The sequence below is a fragment of the Lonchura striata genome, chromosome 11, assembly GCF_046129695.1.
Source record: "Lonchura striata isolate bLonStr1 chromosome 11, bLonStr1.mat, whole genome shotgun sequence".
NCBI lineage: Eukaryota > Metazoa > Chordata > Aves > Passeriformes > Estrildidae > Lonchura > Lonchura striata.
The window spans coordinates 15,873,312-15,893,508 of record NC_134613.1 but is presented as its reverse complement, the minus strand read 5'-3'; the positions used below and the strand labels follow the sequence as shown (position 1 = coordinate 15,893,508).

The window sequence follows — 20,197 nt, the reverse complement described above, 5'->3', positions numbered from 1 at the left end:
TGAGGCTGAAACGAGCCAAAAGTGACTTCTACATCTGCATCCATTTTTGCATTTGCAAGAATCCTTTGGAGTGCATGTAATCATGTAATCATGTATCACGTAATTTATTGCAGAATACAGTAATAGTAATAAAATTCTTTCTCTTGCAAAACAGGTGATGAAATCCTGGAACTGAATGGAGAATCCATGCATGGATTAACACATTATGATGCTTTACAGAAATTTAAGGTTATGTACCCTCCTTCCAGATCAACCTCTGGTTTTAGACATAATGTGTATGTGAGCTCAACCCATTCACTCCCTGTCTGTTCTTTCCAGCAGGCTAAAAAGGGTCTTCTGACACTTACAGTCAGGACAAGCTTCAGCACACCTCATTTTGCTTCCAGCTGTCAGTCACCCCTCTTGTGTCAGTCACTGAGCTCCAGTACATGCATAACCAAGGAAAACAGCTCGTTCAGTTCAGAAAATGCAGCATTCTCCTTAAATCCTACAAAGCCCAATGACAGGGTCATAATGGAAGTTACCCTACACAAAGGTGAGTGCTGACATTAACTGAGCACTGCTAACAAAGCACTGACTGACAAACCACTGTTCATTTGCTCTCTGTCTTTCCTCACTAACCTGATTCTTTTCCTGAACTAAGTTTTTCTAATACACTAAATTAAATCGGGGTGCCTGTCAGTGCTAACAAGTGTCTGTCAACTGCAGGGTTTTGAACACCATCTGTCCTCAAGAGCCAATCATTGAGGGTTTTTTGCTCTCAAGCTTTAGAGTCACAGTCATATCCTTCATGTGAAACTGTAAAGCTCTTGTCAACAAATGCCTCTTATTAAACAGACTGTGCAACTCTTACCCATAATTATGCAAACAGTTAATTTCACTCTTGAAAAGGCTTAAAACTAAATAAATTAAGTATCTATATCTTCCTCTAATTCTTTCACCTCATCTCCAACTGTCATCATCTTCTATTTATAAACAACCATTGGCACAATGAAATAAACTTTTAAATATGGGCACATCAGAGCATCAAGCAAAGCCTCTATGAGGTACCAGTGACTTATCAAATACACAGGATGGCATCTGACATCAGTGTCTGTCCAGAGCAAAGATGAGAAACTCACAGAGTCCTATATAACATATAACACAGCTGTATTGTATAAAACAGAAGGAGGACTGAAATTATATAGCTAACAGTAGCCAAATATCCTTAATTTTAGCTTGTTTGGCCTCTTAATTTTAGCTCTTTAATTTTTTTTTTCTATTCTGTCTCCTTGTAAAGTAATTTGAATTCTTCTGTAATGACAGATATTTTGCAAAATTAACCTGCATTCCATTGTATCTGTGACTTTAATCATAAGGGGGGAAAAGCCCCCATAACAATAAAAAAATTGAAAGGTTTAGAAAAATGCAGTGGAAACAGCAATAAATACTGAATGTGCAACATTTATTAATACAAGACTTTGGTTCTAGTTTGTGCAGAAAAAAATAATTAGATTTGATTAATTTTTTTAAAATGCTCTTCAATAGCTTGCTTTGACTGTTTCTTATGGGTTTTTTTTAATTATTATTGCTTCTTTCAGAGCCAGGTGTTGGCCTTGGAATTGGGTTATGTAGCATCCCTTACTTCCAGTGTATTTCAGGGATCTTTATTCACACCCTCTCACCAGGCTCAGTGGCACATATGGATGGGAGACTCAGGTAGGATGAGAAAGGCTGGCTGTCTTATGCCACAAGTTTCTCATTGATCTGTTTTATGGGTTTATTTTTGACCTATTTGGACAGGAAGAAATACTGATTCCTGGGAATTTGGGGTTTATAGCACATGTGCTATTCTCAGGGTTGGAGCATATGTCTTCAGGATATGTGGGATTTCCAGAAATACAGCAACCCACTGAAATCTCTGCCTCTTGCCCAAGCTAGGTTAACTTTGAAGGTCTTAGACAAACTTGTAGCATTGCTACTGGAGGAGATCTCCAAATGAGAAAGTATTTAGAAAACCCTAAACATATGACATAATGTGGCTTGTTTGAGCACTAGGTTTTTTCTGATACAAGCTCCTTAAATTCTATTACTTCTTGCCCAATAGAAAAACAGATTTGCTGAAATGAGCTTTAGTGAGAGTGTAGAAATTCACTTTCAAAGGTTTTTGACCAGCTAGTAATGTTGAGCGTATTGAGACCTGAACAGAACACAGGAGTTTCAGTGAAGTCTTTTTGATTTAAGTTTAGGTGTTCTGTAGTCCTCCTTTCTAATGCTTTAGCTGAAAGAACTATAGTCTTAAATTATTTGAATATTTGAATGATACAAATCAATGCCTTCAGTCAGGCTCTTAATGTGTGTGAGAACTAGAGCAGAGCAAGGCATTCTCAGTTTCCATGTGAGCCAAATCTGGATTTCATCTAGAAAAATCCAGTTTAGCAGATTTTGATAGTTTGTCATTGGAATTTTTTTAATGAGTTATTCATATATGTAGCAGAAACATAACACCTTTTCTGAACTTAAATAGCCTTAACATAATATAAAGACATGAAAAGTGAAGTGTTAACTGGAAAGGAAGGAAGGAAGGTGTAGGTGGAAGCAGCAGTTGAGCTGCAGACAGCAGAAAGAGCAAGTGTGCACAGCTGAACATGCAGAAAGCTGAGATTGCATGCAACATTGCAGATCAAAACCGCTTGACATCCAACTCATTCCCATTCTATTTTCTGTAGCAGGACAGAGAGACAGATTTAATCTGTAAGAAATTAGAGGTTGGCCATAGGAATTTGCTTTTTGCATGTTTTCACATGGGGGACACAAGGTCAGGAGAAAATCTCTTGTTTACATAATCTCTCTTTTTTTCCTAAATATCTCTCTAGGTGTGGAGATGAAATTCTTGAAATTAACGAAACTTCAGTACAAAATACAACCCTTAATGAAGTTTATGCTGTGCTGAGCCATTGTGATCCTGGTGCAGTACAAATCATTGTTAGCAGACACCCTGAACCACAGGTAGCACAGTCTGTATTCTTTCTGAATTTCAATATAGCACGTATTGAGAACTAAGAGGGAGCAAGTGCTGATCTAATACAGGTGGAAAAATGTTGACTACAAAGATGCTTATCTCTTTGTGATCTTCACTGCACACAAAAGAAATGCTGAGATGAGATGTGCACTGTCTTAAGTAGAATCATTTAAGATTTGAAGATCACTGGTGATAGTCTTACATGAGGTTCTATGCCATGAATAAGGAAACAACAGAAATAACATTTAAGGAATAATCCAAAACACAGGTCTTATGTAAGAAAGAATTGACAATAATAAGTAAATAATTTGAAAGAGGGAACATACTTCCCCAAAAAGAATTAAATATTTATACCCTTCTCTTTCAGTAATTAAAACTGAGGTCTTGCCCTGCCAATATTTATAATTAAATTAGTATTGAAGTAAAATCTCTTATTCTTACAAGGTTTTTCAACAAAATGCTTCATAACACCAAATACTGTATAAATTATTATTAAGTTTAAAGGGTTACATAAAGCATGCTGTATTGAGTTACCTTATACTGACAAATCCAGGACTCCATTTCTAGTGCTGCAAAAGAATGTTTGTCTTTGAAAGGTCCCATTTTACCTAAACAGCCACCAAAAAGAGCACATCCATAGATTATACTTCATATATACTGGGATATATACAAATATATATATTTGGCATGATATTTCCTAGGTGTCTGAGCAACAGCTAAAAGAAGCTGTTGCACAAGCTGTGGAAGGCAACAGATTTGGAAAGGAGAGACACCAGTGGAGTACTGAAGGTAAGGGAATAAATGCATTCACTGAGACATGGTAATTTTAACTTGAAAGATGTTGAGGATGAGTACATGCTGTATTAGAATCCTCTGGGTAACAGTCAAGTTACCCAGAGCAGAAAGAAAGAAAGAGGAGGAAACCTCACAGGAGAGCCCTCCTAACATGTCTCCAGTGATATTACCAGGGTAATGAGAAAAGAGCAAGTCTGTCTGATTATGAACAAATTTTTTTTTTGCAAACTTCCTCTCACAGTTGCTCATCCTCTCCAATTCACAAGCTCTGCTTAGAGCTTTTCAAACCACTGTCTGTAGGTGACAGGACTATGACAACAAGGAACTATGAAGGTCATGTCCTAGGGGTAAACCTTGTTAATTCCTTATTTTTGTGAGGAAATGGCCAGAGCTATTTGCCCAGCTCAGGTATGACATCCTCTCCTAGTAATGATACTCCTTTGAGTGTCTTCTAAAGAACCAATAGGTAACAGTCATCAGTAAAATTATAGTGCTGACATATATAAGGAAAATGTTATTTGGTTGCTCAGGAACTTGGCTGTTGACTCTTGACCCTACAAGCCTTCAATCCATAAATGACACCTTTGCATCCACCTAGGATGATATTTAGCCAAAGCCAGGTACCTCACTAGACAGGAAAGCTGGACTGGACAAATATAGGTCAGGCCAATATGGTCAATCAAACGTTCTCTGTTTATTAGTGAGAAGATGGCAGTTTATATGCACTTCAGTGTAGTTTACAGTTTACAAAGGCACTCTCATTTGCAAACTAACATTGTCTTTGTCTTACAGTGGACTAAACTTCACACTATAAACCTATAATACTTCGCACCCAGAAAGCCCAGTGCTTCACATCACACCTTAACATAATTTCTAACTGCGCCACAAGCTCTTAATTTCTAACTGCATCACGGGATTGAAGGCCTCACAAGGCCCATATCTGAGGCCTAGGCTGGAGTAGCTCAAATCTCATTCCAGACATAAATCATGCCCTCTCTCTCTCAGAAATGCTGCAACATTTAGCTGCATATTTCATCAGCTGATTCTCACAAGCGGGCACTTTGCACGTACTAACAGACACTTTGCCCACGTTCCTGGCACAGGTGTTCGGAGGCTGGAAACGAGCTGGCACGGGAGGCAGCCCGGTGAGAAGCACACGGACAGGAGCGCGGGCTGCTGCAGCCGCCGCGCACAGCGGCTCATGACCCGCTCCAGCAGCGACAGCAGCTGCAACCCCCGGGGCTCCTGTGCCACCGCTGCTGTGCACCAGCTCACGGACCTGAAAGCAAGAGTGCACAGTGTAGATGTACCAATCACCCAGCAGCCTGGGCTGCTCTACTCTTTCTCTGCCAGTAATTCAGGGAGAAATTCCCCTCCCACCTGTAGTGAAGGTGGTCGAGTCTTGCAAAACACTAAGAAGTCATCAGAGATCCTTGTTAGAAAACCTAAATCATCAAAGCCCAAACCTCCACCAAGGAAATACTTCAAGCAGGACTGCATGTGTGATGACCAGAGTAATGCAGACAGAAAAGAAAAGCTTGTATCAGAAGTGGCTGCCTCATCTTCTGCAAGTGTTCAGGTAAAGTAAAATTTACAACATTTTTCTTGTGTCTGCATATTTGTGAGGCAGGGGAAGGAGGAAGGCGAAGTGGCTTTGCATGGCAGCAGGAAAGAAAGAGAAAATGTATATACAATAAGAAATGGAGGAAGAAGATGAGGCTCTTTTGTTTTGAAAATAAGGTGTGTATCTTAGTGAAGCCAGTTTAGCACAAAATGTTATGTTCAAAGTAAGATCAGAAGGCAGAGAATTGTCTGAAGAAAATCTTCCATACTGAGGTATCTGAGTTAAAATCCCAGTGAGAGCAGCTGCAAGAACAAATCTGAGTCCCTACCTCTCCTCACAAGCATGTGCCATCGAGCATGCTCTGGTTCCAGGGTTATGCCCTAGGCTGGGACTGGAGGAGTTTACACAGCTTCTGATGCCAGCTTAGTGTGGCTCACCCCAGCTACCTGTGTCACAGAGTCATATCATTTATGAAGTAGTCATGAAACAATGATTTCTTTGTTTCTGTAGTGGATATTTATTTCAAGAAAGCACTAACATTGTGTACAGCAGGGAATCTTGGGCTCAGATACATTTCTTGAAACCAGGAGGTATTAAATAAAACCATTTAAATTGTGGTGCACTTACATCTTTGTTGATGAGCTACAGTATTTGAAAACAGTGTACATTTGTACATTACTGAATTTCAGTTCCCTTTCTTATATAGAGCAACAGAGAGTGTTTCACTTTTGCATGAGCGTAAAGGGACTGTGAGATCTGCATGTTGAAGCAAGATTGTGGTTTGAAACTTCTTTTCCTCAGGTTTAGTAATATGGCATTAGAAATGAGCTGTTCTCAATGCAATGCAAAGGAAAAAGGAAAAAAAAAACACAGAAAGAACTAAAACAAAACAACAAATAATCAAATCAAACACAAAAACCCACAACCCCTCCCCTCCAACCAGTTCCCAAGCTGCAAAGATCAATACAAAATTATATAGAGAAAACTGAAGTCCACATATAATCTTAATATCCAAAAAAAATCCAGTAAAGCATATGAGGTAAGGTAATTTTTAACATCCCCTAAGTAGAAACCACCGCTAAAAAATCAACTTTCAGAAGTAAAATTAAGGGCAATAAGTATTTGTTGAACTTACCTCACCCTGCAACTTCTTATTCTTTGTACTTAGTCATTCTAAATGATAGTGAGAAAAACCTAAATCTTAAGATCAATAAAATCCATGAAAAATCAAGGTCTGTTCAGGAAGACAACTTCCTCTATTAAGACAGTCTGTATATCTGTATATACCCAGGAGACAAAGTTTCTTGTCAAAATGTATTTCAGATCATTAAGAGATGTATTAGTGCTTTTAAATTTTTTTAACCTTTACTCCTCACAAATTTTGTATTAGTCAGTCTGAGGCCTGCATACCACAATTTTACATGAGGTTTCTGTGTTTTTCGAGATTCATATATTGTTTCAGATTCATATATAGTGTGGTTTGCATAATTGCATTCTGACACACTTCTCTTTCCTGTTTGTTCAGCAGGAAGTTGGAGAAGCAATGCTAGAGGGACATCAAACCGATGTAACCCACAGTGTCTTCACCACTTCTGCTACTGCATATGGTAAGGAACACACAGCTGCTGCTCCAGCGGGCAGAGATCAAGAAAGAAAAGAAAAATTAGGTATGTTCATTTCCATAAACTTTTTCCCCCCCCAGCTAAATATATAGTATTTAGTTTGGATTCCAAAAGAGGTATTGAGCTGACTTCACTTTTCTCTTTAAATGTGGTCTTCAGACCATATCTCTAAATTTTGGGATGAACAGATGAAATTTCAAATGTTTGATTAATCTGTAAAGAAAGGGAAAGTAGATCAAAATAAATATAAGAGATGATTTATTGTAATTTTAAAAAATTATTGATTAATCTGTAAAAAAGAGAAACTAGATCAAAAGCAGCATAGGAGATTAGTTATTGTAAAACTTATTGTTAATGGTCAGGTACAGTGTTTCTGTACTGCTTCAGATGAAACTGTTTAGTTATACTGAATATCTCATATTAAAGCTTAGTTTTAGGATTTCTAAAGGATATTTTTATGCACAATTTTAAGACCCTAGTGTCGCAATGGTACAAACCACTGATAAGTTATTTTTCTGCTGTGCTAGTTAGAATTAAGGAAACTTAGTGTTAAGGGAACAAGACAATCTTGAGAGGTCGCTTACAACATACAAGATTATGTAGTTCTGTAAGTTATGGCTCAGATCATTAAAAAAAGTTAAAATGTTGCCTTAAAAATTTCATGCTGAAGAAGAAAACAGTACCTGTGCAGCTGCACAAACAAAAGTTTGCTCCACCATTCAGCTCCACCATGTCTAACATTAAAATGCTTAATTGCTCTCTGAAGTAAAAAATATTCCCATACTAGAATCAAGTTTTTACTTATCAGAAAAATCATCTGGAAATGCCTGAGGAAATTTGAGGAAGCATTAATATAGAAGATCTTCCTATGATAGTCTTTTTAGAGTAGGATATACTTATAAATGTAGAAAATAAAAGTTTTTTAAAAGAATTTACTGTAACACCAGCTTTTTCTCTGGGCTAGAAACAACATTACAATTTTAACTTTCTATTTTAGCTGTTACATCCTGTATCAAGATTTCAGCACCCCATAATTATTTGTAAACCCTCTAAAAAAGCAATCTCATATTTAAGTGTGCAAGAGCCTTATTTTACAGTTAATTTCAGTGTCTGGATTCAGAACTTATGGATCAAGAATAATGAATTTTTAAAAGTTTAAACTTTTTAGAAACTTCAAGAAAATTTATCAGAGACTTGAATGAAATTCAAGATTATTGAATTAATGATGCAGCAAGAAGGCATGAAGAAATAGATGGATGTTTGTTTATAATCTATGTCTCTCTATTACAGGGACTCCACTTTCATCAATACAAAGGCCTGTACTTAAAAGACAAGCACGTGTAGATTATAGTCTTGATACAACAGAAGACCCCTGGGTTAAAATTTCTGACTGCATAAAAAGCTTATTTAACCCTACCATGAGTGAAAACAACGTCCACTTAGATTTGCAACCTGGCATAGACAAAAAAAAAGAGAATCAAAATCGAAGCAGCTCAGAGACGGTTCTGAAGAAATCAGAATCAGAATTAGTTGGTTCCAAAGTGCAAAAATCAGATGAAAATGACAGTGTGAAAAAGGGTCCTCCTGTTGCACCAAAGCCCACCTGGTTCCGCCAAAGTCTGAAAGGATTGAGGAAAGCAAATTCAGATCTAAAACCACAGGCAGATCAAAGTCCTCCCAACCATGATAGCATTTCCAGCAAAAAACTGCAATCCAGTTTATCACGCATGTCTCCTGGAGGATCATCAATAAAGCAAAGAATAAGCTCATTTGAATCCTTGAGCGCTCCACAGTCACCTGAAAAAACCCCCCGAAGGCTGAGCCTAAAACCATCGGTGCAGAAAGAACCTCCTCGCCCTGCAGCAGGGGCAGAGGCAGCTCCAGCTTGTTCAAACCAACACTTCCTCCCACATCATGAAAACAGCCACCAACAGCCACCTGTGGCTATGGCTACAAAGAGCCTGGATAGATCTTCCTCTCGCAGGGAGAGTACTGCCAGACCAGAGAAAACCAGCTCAGAGAAAAGCAGCAATGCCAGCACTGAACATCCATCAAGTCTCTTGGCTCCAGGAGCCGTTAACTCCCATCTTGTGTCCGTAGCGAAAGCGCACAGCCTAAGGTCACGAAGCTTCCCTCTCACTGCTGCCCAAGCTTGTGAGATAATGAAGCCCTATGATGAGAAGTGTAGCAAAATCTATTCCATCAGCAGCCAGGTGTCATCTGCTTTAATGAAATCATTGCTTTGCCTTCCTCAGTCCCCAGCCTCTTCTGGAAACAGTGCATGGGAAGCTCTGGACACAGTGTCTCAGTCCTCCATGGAGGAGGATGGGGCTTCCACCTCACCTGCAAGTGAGAACCATCACCTGGACACTGGGTTTTCACTAAAGTAAGATACCATATTTAAAGCTCAGATGTATACATCAGCATTGGTGAGCAGATGCACTGATTCACTGACAGATTAAAGTTCTAAGGTAGCAGCACACGGAAGTAAAGCACAGACAAAGTTAAGAACATTTTAGAGCACAAAGGTTAAATGACTCATGACTGTTAATTTTGGTTTTACTGTATATTATATCCGTACATGCACATTTCAAACATTCTCCTATTTAAGGAGCATTATTTCTAGTAACTCCATGATAAAGCAGACTTAAGTGCCTTTGCCTGAGGCCATGAAATTATTCTTATCCTTTTATGCAATGGATTCTACTTCCTTTAAGTGAACATGATTAATTTCCATTTGCCTGTATTTATAATTGTTGTAGGACTTACCACCTGAATTACATGCTAGTAAGATGAAAAGATGACTGCTCCAAAACTGTCTTTTAATGGGTATGTTCTCTCATAGCTCAGTGTTTCTTTTTTGTTCTTGTCACAATGGGACAGCCTCTCAGAGCTGAGAGAATACACTGTGAGCCTGGCAGACAAAGGGAAGGAGGAAGACAAACAGGAACAGGGCTCACCTCAAGCATCTGGTGTGTTGGGGCAGTCAGTCATCTCTCTGCTTTCCCCTGAGGAGCTGTTAAAACTTATAGAGGAAGTCAAAGCTCTAGATGAAGAAACCTTAAAGGTAAACCTGCTTTTTTTTCCTTTTTTTGTGCATGATTTTCAGAAAGCTGTAGAATGAATGTGTCTGGTAATTTTTGCAACTTAATATTATGCTTGTGCTACTAAGTCTCATTAAAAAATGTACAACAGACTTTCCAATCATTGTGACTTATCTTCTGGGAAGTTCTTGACTTTATTCCTTTCCCTGCCTAGGAACTTGATGATATTCATGTTACAGTTTTGCATAAAGAAGAAGACACTGGACTTGGATTCAGCGTGGCAGGGGGAATTGATCTAGAAAACAAAGTGGTAACAGTAAGTAGCATCTTAAAAAATACTCTCAAATCAATGCTCTAGCTAAAAATATATACCTTACTGGTTTTCTACTATAGTTTTTGGCTTTTAGATAATCATAACAAGCAGCTGTATTGATAGGGTTGGAAGGACCATAGTGGGTGAAAAGAGGTTCCTTCTGCACAGAGCTGCCTCTCCTGGTGTCTGGTTGCAGTGTTCTGCTTGCTTGGGCACCTCCTCCCCAGCAGCTGTGAAACCTGAGGTAGAACACACAGCTCTCAGCAGGAAATAACCAACACCTTACTCACGTGCTTATAGAAGACCATGCAGGTCTGGAGGAATGGGATGGGTGAAAACATGTCAGGGGTCTGGAGGTTAGAGATAAGTGTAACACCTCCTTCCTCTCATGAGCAGCATGAGGGTCAGGAAGTAGAATATGCAAGGTACATAGCACAGGTAGCACGGCTTTAGCCATCTGGTACCAGGGCCAAACTCCTCCCCTGGTTGCTTGAGGAGGGATGTGCACAGGAAAACTCTGTGCAACCTCCGTCCTGAAACGTGATAGAAGCAACTTATTCCTGGCAAAGAATAAAAAATGCACATGGTGTAAGGTGTTAAGGGATTTAGTGATGTCCTTTTTTCTTCTTGTGTGTGTGTGGTGGCTGGGCTATTCAACAGGTTCATAAAGTATTTCCCAATGGACTGGCCTGTCAGGAAGGAACTATTCAGAAAGGAGATGAAGTACTCTCCATTAATGGGAAGTCTCTGAAAGGTGCAACTCACAGTGATGCCTCAGCAATCATGCGACAGGCCCGGCAAGCCAGACAAGCTGTTGTTGTCATCAGAAAATCCAAAGATGGAGCAAAAAATCTCAATGTTTCAATCAGCTCTAGCACATCATCAGTAGCAAGTGATGCCTCACAAGAGTCTGGTAAGTTTAGTGGCATTATCTTGCAGCCCCCACTTGCTAAGTGTTTACTCATCACCTGAAATCCAGGTGTTGATAAAACCAGCAGTAGCTACATAAATCTGTGAACCCTGATTAAAGACAGCACCGTTAATAAAACATTCCTGAAATAGACATTGAAATATTTGAAATAACTTTACTGAAAAGGGAAAGAATTAATGGATTTCTAAAATAAAAGAATGCCTTAAAAAACCCAAGGATGATTCTCTATGTGGATTTCTGTAGATGTACAAAGATGGCTATTGTAACACACCATCTAATTGAAGGTATAATGACAACTCAGTGAACAGTGATTCTTTATTCTAGTATTATTACAAGACTTGTTCTCAATGAAAGAGAATTTCAGTTTGAACAAATATGCTATTGTTTGATATAGCAGGTGGCTACATCTAAAACACAGCAAGGTCAGAGTTTTGCAGAATATTTCACTTTCAGAATAGTTTTGTGTTTTGATTTGGTTTTGGTTTTCTTTAAAGCATGATCTGAAGATCTGTAGCTTTATTTCCATACTGCAAATTAGCAGCCTTGTAGTCAATAACAACTTCATAACTAATATGAAGTCAAATATATCCCTTAGATTTTGTTCATTTAACAGATTTTTATAATTCCAGTGAAAGTCTTACATTTCCATTCTCCCATTAATTCAAACGTAACTTTCTTTCCTGAGCTTCCCAGAGGGCCTTAAAATGACAAAATGAGAAATTAAAAGCTTTCATTTTCTTTTTCATATGGCAGTTTATAGGACCCTTGCAAACAATCCAAAAGTTATTTTTTTGTAACAGATGTTGAGCTTTTTAGACTGTGTGCTATCCATGTGGTAACTTTGCATTTGTTTCCAGCCACCGGAGATAAAATCTGCACTGTAACTCTAGAAAAAACATCTGCTGGTTTAGGATTCAGTCTGGAAGGAGGGAAAGGCTCTATTCAGGGAGATAAACCCATCATTATCAACAGGATATTTAAAGGTAAACACACTTAACACGTTCCCAACTCAGGCTGACCTGTGGTGTTCATAACTGACTGCTGATTTATAACTATGGAAATGTTATTGTTGCAAATGCAGCATTATATTGTTCAGTGCTGGTAATTTGTTGCCTTCTGGGACCAGGTGGTCTATAGCAAACATACTGCTGATCCATTCAGTGGTAAGTGAAAGATCCATTAAGGTTTCCTCTACATAAAGAATTAAAGGAAATTCATTTTCTGTCCCCAGGGACTGCACTGGAACAGAGCAGCCCAGTTCAGCCTGGTGATGAGCTCCTACAAGTGCACACAACTGCCATGCAAGGACTCACTCGTTTTGAGGCATGGAATGTAATCAAAGCATTACCTGATGGGCCCATCACAGCCATCATCAAGAGGAAGAATGGCAGCTCTGTTTCCAGCAAGTCATCCAAAACTTTGTAAGAGAAGGGATTAGACTACTGCCAATATTCAAACAAAGGATTTTATTACTTGCAGGCACTTGGCTGGCACAGCAAGATACTCAGAAAGCACCCACAAGGACTACACCGGATCTTACTGCCAGTTACAGAAAAAGCTGTCTGGGATTAACTAAAACGTGCAGGAAATGGGCATGAGTCTTATTTCAACCTTCAGAAACAGATGTTAAAAAGTGTATAATTATAAAATAATGGCTTTGTTAATAATATAGTGGTTGTAATAAAATACATGACAGCTATAGTACTCTCCTATTTTAAGCTATTAACAAGTACCACAAACAGATCCTGTGCTAAATTTTCAGTGCTACTCTCCAAGTCCTGCTCCCTACCTTACCTTCCCAGCAACAAGAAATATGTCTATGAGCATACAACTAAACACTGCCTTAGAGAATGGGTATGGCAGAGAAAGGGTTTGCTGTTTTGTGTGTCAAAACATTCCCTAGAAAATTCCAGTTTCCTATTAAAAACACAGAACATTCAAGACAGTCAAAACCTGTAAAAGTGACTTTCTACTAGCAGCTGACAGAGCCATCTCAACTGCACCAGGCAAACACAGGGTGGAAAGGAGTTCTCATGGCATTTCAAGGGCCAGGAAGGAAGCTGAGGGTAATGTGGTGCATGTTTCCCTAGCCTTCCTCTGGCCAGAGGTCTCAAGAGGACTACAGCAGGAGAATAAGAAGGCCATTCAGAACAAAACCTTACCTTCTAACACTTTTTTCTTTTAATGTCTGTGTTAATTTTACAAGGGTAAGTACCAGCAGGAGTAGTTGTGAATCCAAGTACTTCTGAACTGAAATGTTTATTCTGCAAAGGCTAATAACTTGGAGACAAATCTACGCTTCAAACATTGCTTCCTATATGCACTGTATGGAATTCTACCAGCAGCACAGGTACCTACAGCAAGATGGTGTCTTATGCACCCACTTGGTCTTCTCTGACCTGCTTCATTAAAGGGAGAGATGCAAGGGCAGGATGGAAGTAGTGACTCCCTGAGAGCCAGATGGCTGATCTGGTTATTAACCCTGGCTGCTCACCTTCCTGGAGATGGAAATTTTCTTTACCCTTCTTCAGTTACCTGATTTCAACAGGAAGAAGTTAAGAAGCTCAGGACTGTTTTCCATACACTTAACACAATGTCTCAAAAACAGCCTCAAAATGCCTCAAAAACATTAAGAGAAAGGGAAGGAAGATAGGCAGAAGAAGTTATTAATTAAATCCAGGCATTAAACTTGCTGTGACCTTTTCTCACAAGGCAAGTGTAAATTAATCCTTGAAAGAACATTCTTGACAAGCCATCTGTCCCCCACACTTCCAAACACTTACTCAGCTGGGCTCTCTTTCCCAAAAAATAACCACTATCTCACACCAAAAAATGTTATTATTTGGGTAGCAACCAAAATAAGAGAAAAATGTGAGAGCAAATCTTTTTATACTTTTTTGAACTGGTACCTACACAAAAGTCTTTGCCCAAAACATTTCCAACTCCAATTTGGCAGGGCAGAAGTCTCAATATGAAGGGCTCCTAATTTCTGGATAGAAGGTGATGGGCACTTAGAAAAGGGGTTCTTAAGTTATTCCATGAAGTGTCTCACCACCTTTATTGCTCAAAGCAATAAAAAATTATAAATAGCTAATAAGAAACCACATTATCTGCAAAAATAATTTGCATTACTTGCAGAAATAGAGTGGCGACCTCAGCTGCACTTCTTGAACTTTCTGCTAATTATACTCATGATAATCCTGGCAAGACTTGCCAAGATAATTCATGCCGAAAAACTTCAGTACACTTAAAAAAATATGTATGAGCCTCTGTAGTATCAAGTCCCACATCATTTCTCAGTGAACTTGTTATTCCTCCTAAGTATAGAAAGAAGCAATTGGAAAGAAAGACCAACTAAGGACAGAGAACCTTGAGAGTAAGTGTTCTCACCAAAACACCTCTTCCCTAGGTAGTGGACATCATCAGGGATGCCCCCTTTTTCCCTCTCTTTGCCTTGAATTCAGAGAGATGTTGGAGGTCTAAGCAGCTGTTTGGCCTCCCTGATGGCAGAACAGGTATATGAGGAACCATTTCAAAGGATGATTCAGGAAAACCAGTAAGATGTAGCACAAAAAAATATTTATTTCACCACACAGGTTTTTACATCTTTGTATACAAAGGAGATGGGACTAAAAATGCTTTCCTTGAAAAACTAGTTGATAGGGTGAGGTTTACAGTGGGAAACTTATTGTGCAAGTCCATGCCCTATACCAAATATAAACAAATACAGGGGCAGAAAGCAGAGCATATTAACCTTGTTAAATAATTGAATCACCACAGTAAAATCACAACCTGCATTTAACTTCCTCACTCACCAATTAGTTTTAGTTTTGTAATTATAAGTAATCCATAGTAATGTCTGACGTTCCTGCAGCAACCAGCACCACAGAAATCTCTTAAAATGGGCACACCTTGGCACACAATCAGGTGCTGATTTCCCAATGTAATGCTGGAAGGCAAACCAGTCTTAGAAAAAAGCATTGTCCTTATCCCTGTCAAGGCAAAACTAATGAAAAGATTATTTACCCGTCAAAACCTCTCCCCACAGGAAACCAAAAACCATTCATATACAGTTCAAAATGGTCATTTCATATGCCTTTTTTAAAATGGCAAGTAAAGTGCTTAATCCTCTTATTTTATTGCCTCTATTTTGGTTCAGTTTGTGTCATGACACTGTGAAACCACTGGTTTTGGTATCAGAGAGGAAAAGGGTAAGTGTCTGCCAGCCCACACACCTGTGTATTGATTAGCTCTGCTGGACCTTGACTTTAAAAAAAGCACTTACGGCATATTTACCATCAATATTGATGTCTGCTGGAACAAACAAGTGAAATCTTCTGCATAATCCCATTTGTTCTGGTTTTCACAATGTGCTGGCTGGACCCACTGAGGCATCTTAGCATCTCTAGGAGTGCAGTCAGCAGGAGGGATATAACTTCTTTTGGGGGAGAAACACTTTTCCACAGGAATCTACAGGGAGATTCAGAGACCAAACAGAACTGACCTGCACCTGGCTGTGGTGCTAAGTGGATTTTAGCAATGCTTCACCTCACAGACATTGACAGAGTGGGCAAGAACAGATATGTCTTCTCCCTGTAGTCACCACTGCTGCCTCCAGGATTCTTCCAGCCTTGGGTGTGGTATTTTTCTAATCATTAAAGTGAAGATTCTCATATTACATAAGAATGCATTGCTCTGCATGGAGTCACACAGAAATTGCTGTTTTAAAAATGTATTGTACTCAGTTCATTGTTTCATGTCATCTTGTTTTCTATCTTAGCAGATAGAAAAGCCCTGAGACCAACTTTGTATTTTGTTGAGCTGACAAGTTGTTTCCTACCCTCAGCTGGTGATGTTAGCAGCTCATCTTGTCATGCTTTTAATGCCTTAACAGCTTTGGTCAGGTTGCTGTAAAATCCAGATATGCTAGATGGAAAAAAGGAATCCACCACTGTCTGGGGAAGATAGCCACCAAGATCCGTCTGAAAGAAAGTGAGGAGCTCAGTCCTGTCTGGCTCCCTGCAAAGACAATGAAAGTGATTTTACAGACAGTGGTTTAAGAGCATGAAGAACTTTTCAGGACTCTTACTTGTATTAGGATACTTCCAAAAGCTTTTCTTTTTTAAGCAAAACAGACAAATTTCAGTGAATGTAGCTACAAAATTTATCTAGGCCCTAATAACCTACATGACTATCTATAAATTATGGCAATTATCAACCAGATAATCATTTACCCAAAAATTAAGACCATACTTGTATGTTTTGCTGAATTTCTGAATTTCAAGAGGTCAGGGAGAATTCCACCATAACACTTTCTGTAACACTGAAGACATCCCTTTAAGTATTGAAGACAAACTAATTTGTTGCACAAAAATGAGAACAAGAAGGGCACTCAGTCATAATGATTACTGGGAAGGCAGAAACATACCATTACCAAGAGGCTGCAGGTCACATATGGCCATATACACATAAATACACCACACAATGGATAACGAGGGCTTTAGAATTTATAACATTCAAGAAGATTGTTTCTTACCCTGGAATAGGTATGCAGAAGCAGCCACAAGGATAATTAAAACCTCTCACAAAATTTGGTTGAGGAGGACACAGTGGGTGTTCCACATTGGTGGCTGAAAGAAAAAGCATTGAAGGAAAGTGTCATTCTTCCAGAACACAGGAAAGAGTCCTTGGTAGGCAGAGCTCCAGATGGGAAACAAAAAATGCAGTACAACCTCTTCAGTGTGGGGCTGACAAGTGCTCAAAAAAAGACCATTAGAAGGAACCACTCTGGCCTTAGAATGGGGAAATTAAAGAAGTGCTAAACTTAGAAGCAGTTGTTACTGAGCTCTACAAGAAGAAGCACTGACATTTGACACAGTTTCATCAAGCCCATGTTGTGTGAGGGTGTGGTGGTTTTCTTGAGAGGTCATTTGGGCTGCTTCCAAGAAATCCACATCACACAGACACATCACTTGGCTGCTGAAAAGCTGCACTCTGGCAAGTATACAAATTCCTGAGAAAATGTTAAAACAGGATTTAGCTTAAATGAGACTCCTTTTTGAAAGTTCTGTAAACTCTTAAAACAACAAAAAAAACCCCACACTCAAAATAACCAGAATTTAACAGTACATTAAATACTTATTCAATCTCAAAAGCATAGCAAGGGAACAAAGCATAGGCCAGTCTTACCATTATCTGAGCATTAAGATGATTTATATATTCTAGGAACAACAAGGTAGAGAGATTACTATTTTCTCTTCTGATCAAGATCAGGTCAACAACTACTGAACGGCTTGTTACATAATTTTAATTTTATGTTTATTTCTGGTAGCTTTATTTTATAGTTGTTGCCAGTAGCTGTTGGTTATCTCCAAATGTAACATGAACCTGTTCAGAACACAACTGCCTCACCAGCCGACAGCATCGTCCCATCTTCGTATTGCTTCATCATTACTACATCCACAAATTCCCTCGGTGAAATAATCCTCATGCAAGCTGAAGGGGTCGTGGTTCTGCATATAGAGACAGTCTGCAAATCACAGAACAGAGTTATGGCAGAGTTGATGTTTACAAAAGTACAGCAGAAAAATCCCTGTACTTTGTGGCACTCTTTTAGTTGTACTTTCTAAACTCCATCAAGGTGTTTTACATCCTTTGTTGAACAAAATGTCAATCAGCACAGTCAAAAGGCACTACCATGATCAATCAGGGACAGGAAAAAGCCAAGAGTGACAAGGCCTTGCTTCCATGTTCAGAGGGAACAGATACCACAAGGGATGCTGAAATGCAAATCTGGCACATCTGTGCTCCTAGGCCAATTAAAACCCTTGTCCTTCCCTGGACACTAGCAAAGGTAACTTTTTTGTTTAGTATACACAGGATGCAACTTGATAACCCAGTTTGTTACACTGCACAAACATTAATGGTACCATCTGTTTCCCTGATTGGCTCCCGAACAAAAGTTTCTACCACACTGGTAGGTGCTGGCAAGTCTGAATTTCAAGTGGCAGGCTGCAGCATTCCTGAAATTGTCTATAGTGAATACTAAATGACTACAGGATTCCCCCAAGAAAAATAAACTTCCTGGAACTTCCACAAACATTTCTGGGTCTGGTTGTGTTTGCACCTGGTTGCCTCCAACCACTTCAGATTGGGGATCCAATGCCCTTTTCATTTTCCCACACGCTTTAAAAAAAAAGGAATTAGACTGTCCACGTGTGGCAGCAGAAACTGATGCTCCTACACAGCCCTGCTCATCTGTCTGCTCAGAGTGCAGCATCTCCATTTTAATGACAGATACAAAGCACTGGCTGGTGAGGCCAGCTAAAGGCAGGGTGTGATGTGCAGGGCACAGCGTCACTGCTGCCATGGTGAAAGATGGGGCCGGAATTGATGGTTGATGACGTGAATGCTTCACTGCTTAGCTAAGTCTGTGTACTCTCTAAACCTCCTCTTCCCTCACACTGAGCTTGCTAGAAACAATCATGCTTAGCTTGATTTGCAGCATTAACAACAACGTAATGCAGGGATCTTTAATATTATATATTTAACGTTATACATATATATATATATATATATATTTCATCCATTTGCATATTTTAAGTATACAGTATTTAGCCAAGAATTATTTTCCTTTCCTTTCAGAATGATAAGCTATACACCTACATATATTAAAAACATGTATGGAAAAGGATAAAGAAAAAAAATCCAAAACCTAAGAAAAAATGTTTCTTAACCGAGCATCGTTCAGCTGATGCAGCCAGAAACACAGTACAACTTCAGACTTGCTACCTCCCTGCACGTAACATCGGCTGTCTCATAAGGCCCAACGCTGCAAAATGTCGCCAGAACAGTTTTTAAGGAACTTACATCACTGATGGCTTCGATGACCTCGAAGTCCTTCACGTTCTGGTCCCACTTGGTCCTGAGCCCGCCGGCCACCGGCTTTATGCACTCCCAGACCTTCTGCGGGCTGGCGGGCAGGACGCCCTCTCCCTTGTACCTGCGGGGGACGGAACGAAACCGAACGGCGCTGCTCTACCCTGCGGGCCCCGACAGCACCGCGGGCAGGGCCCCGGGCCCCGGCAACGAGCCGTACTCACAGATTGCCAGCGAACTCCGCCGAGGGTCGCCAGGACACCGCGACCTCACCCTGCGGGACGGGAAGCGTTCAGTCCCCGGGCCGGGCGGGGCCGGCTCCCGCCGCTCCTCGCCGCAGCCCCCGACCCCCCGTGCCGCGGCAGCCCCCGACCCCCCGTGCCGCGGCAGCCCCCGACCCACCGTGCTGCGGCAGCCCCCGACCCCCCGTGCCGCGGCAGCCCCCGACCCCCCGTGCCGCGGCAGCCCCCGACCCAGCGTGCCGCGGCAGCCCCCGACCCCCCGTGCCGCGGCAGCCCCCGACCCAGCGTGCCGCGGCAGCCGCCGACCCACCGTGCCGCGGCAGCCCCCGACCCACCGTGCTGCGGCAGCCCCGCCAGCCGTCGGGGTCCCGGCGGTAGAGCTGCAGCTGCTCGGCCGCCGCCTCAGCGCGCCCCGCGCAGTCCATGGCGGGCGGGCGGGGCCGCAGCGGCGCCGCTTTGAGCGCCCGCGCCGCGCCGCCCCTGGGCCGATGGCGGCACCGCCCCTCACCTGAGGGTGGCGCCGGCCCGGCCCGGCTGCGCCCCGCGAGCAGCGAGCGCGGGGCTCAGCGGCAGGGCCCGGGCTGCGGAGGCACGGCCGGGATGTGGGAACGGGTGTGGGACCGCAGGCGGAGCTGGGCTTCCTCAGAGACGGGCCCGCCCCGCGCTCGGCGCTGGTGTAATCCCAGCGACGCGGAAACGAGCGAAAAACCAACCGAGCGATCTTCAGCACCTAAAGGAAGCGCGGAATCGCAGTGCTGTGTGAAAGACGAGATAGAATTTGGAAACTACGCGTAATGAAGTGAGTCT

At 41.0% G+C, this 20,197-nt stretch overlaps 2 protein-coding genes across 2 annotated transcripts in view; one reads left to right on the top strand and one right to left on the bottom strand.

Annotated features, from left to right (window-relative positions):
- The window catches only part of IL16 (interleukin 16), a 30,728-nt gene extending 17,746 nt beyond the window's left edge, over window positions 1-12,982 (top strand). The window contains exons 9-21 of the mRNA XM_031505804.2: window positions 155-228; window positions 322-535; window positions 1,581-1,698; window positions 2,856-2,988; window positions 3,703-3,790; window positions 4,900-5,375; window positions 6,886-7,027; window positions 8,273-9,368; window positions 9,866-10,049; window positions 10,241-10,342; window positions 11,000-11,252; window positions 12,128-12,253; window positions 12,502-12,982. Coding sequence (XP_031361664.2) covers window positions 155-228; window positions 322-535; window positions 1,581-1,698; window positions 2,856-2,988; window positions 3,703-3,790; window positions 4,900-5,375; window positions 6,886-7,027; window positions 8,273-9,368; window positions 9,866-10,049; window positions 10,241-10,342; window positions 11,000-11,252; window positions 12,128-12,253; window positions 12,502-12,695 — 3,200 coding nt within the window. The 3' untranslated portion in view covers window positions 12,696-12,982. The remainder of the gene's footprint in view (window positions 1-154; window positions 229-321; window positions 536-1,580; window positions 1,699-2,855; window positions 2,989-3,702; window positions 3,791-4,899; window positions 5,376-6,885; window positions 7,028-8,272; window positions 9,369-9,865; window positions 10,050-10,240; window positions 10,343-10,999; window positions 11,253-12,127; window positions 12,254-12,501) is intronic.
- A 1,852-nt stretch (window positions 12,983-14,834) lies between these two features.
- On the bottom strand, window positions 14,835-19,833 carry STARD5 (StAR related lipid transfer domain containing 5). Its single transcript, XM_021537382.3, has 6 exons — window positions 19,726-19,833; window positions 19,373-19,422; window positions 19,140-19,272; window positions 17,682-17,799; window positions 16,807-16,900; window positions 14,835-16,289 (listed from the first exon to the last, which is right to left on the bottom strand). The coding sequence occupies exons 1-6, from the start codon at window positions 19,813-19,815 to the stop codon at window positions 16,142-16,144; spliced, it is 633 nt and encodes a 210-aa protein (XP_021393057.1). The 5' UTR covers window positions 19,816-19,833; the 3' UTR covers window positions 14,835-16,141.
- Between the last annotated feature and the right edge of the window lie 364 nt (window positions 19,834-20,197).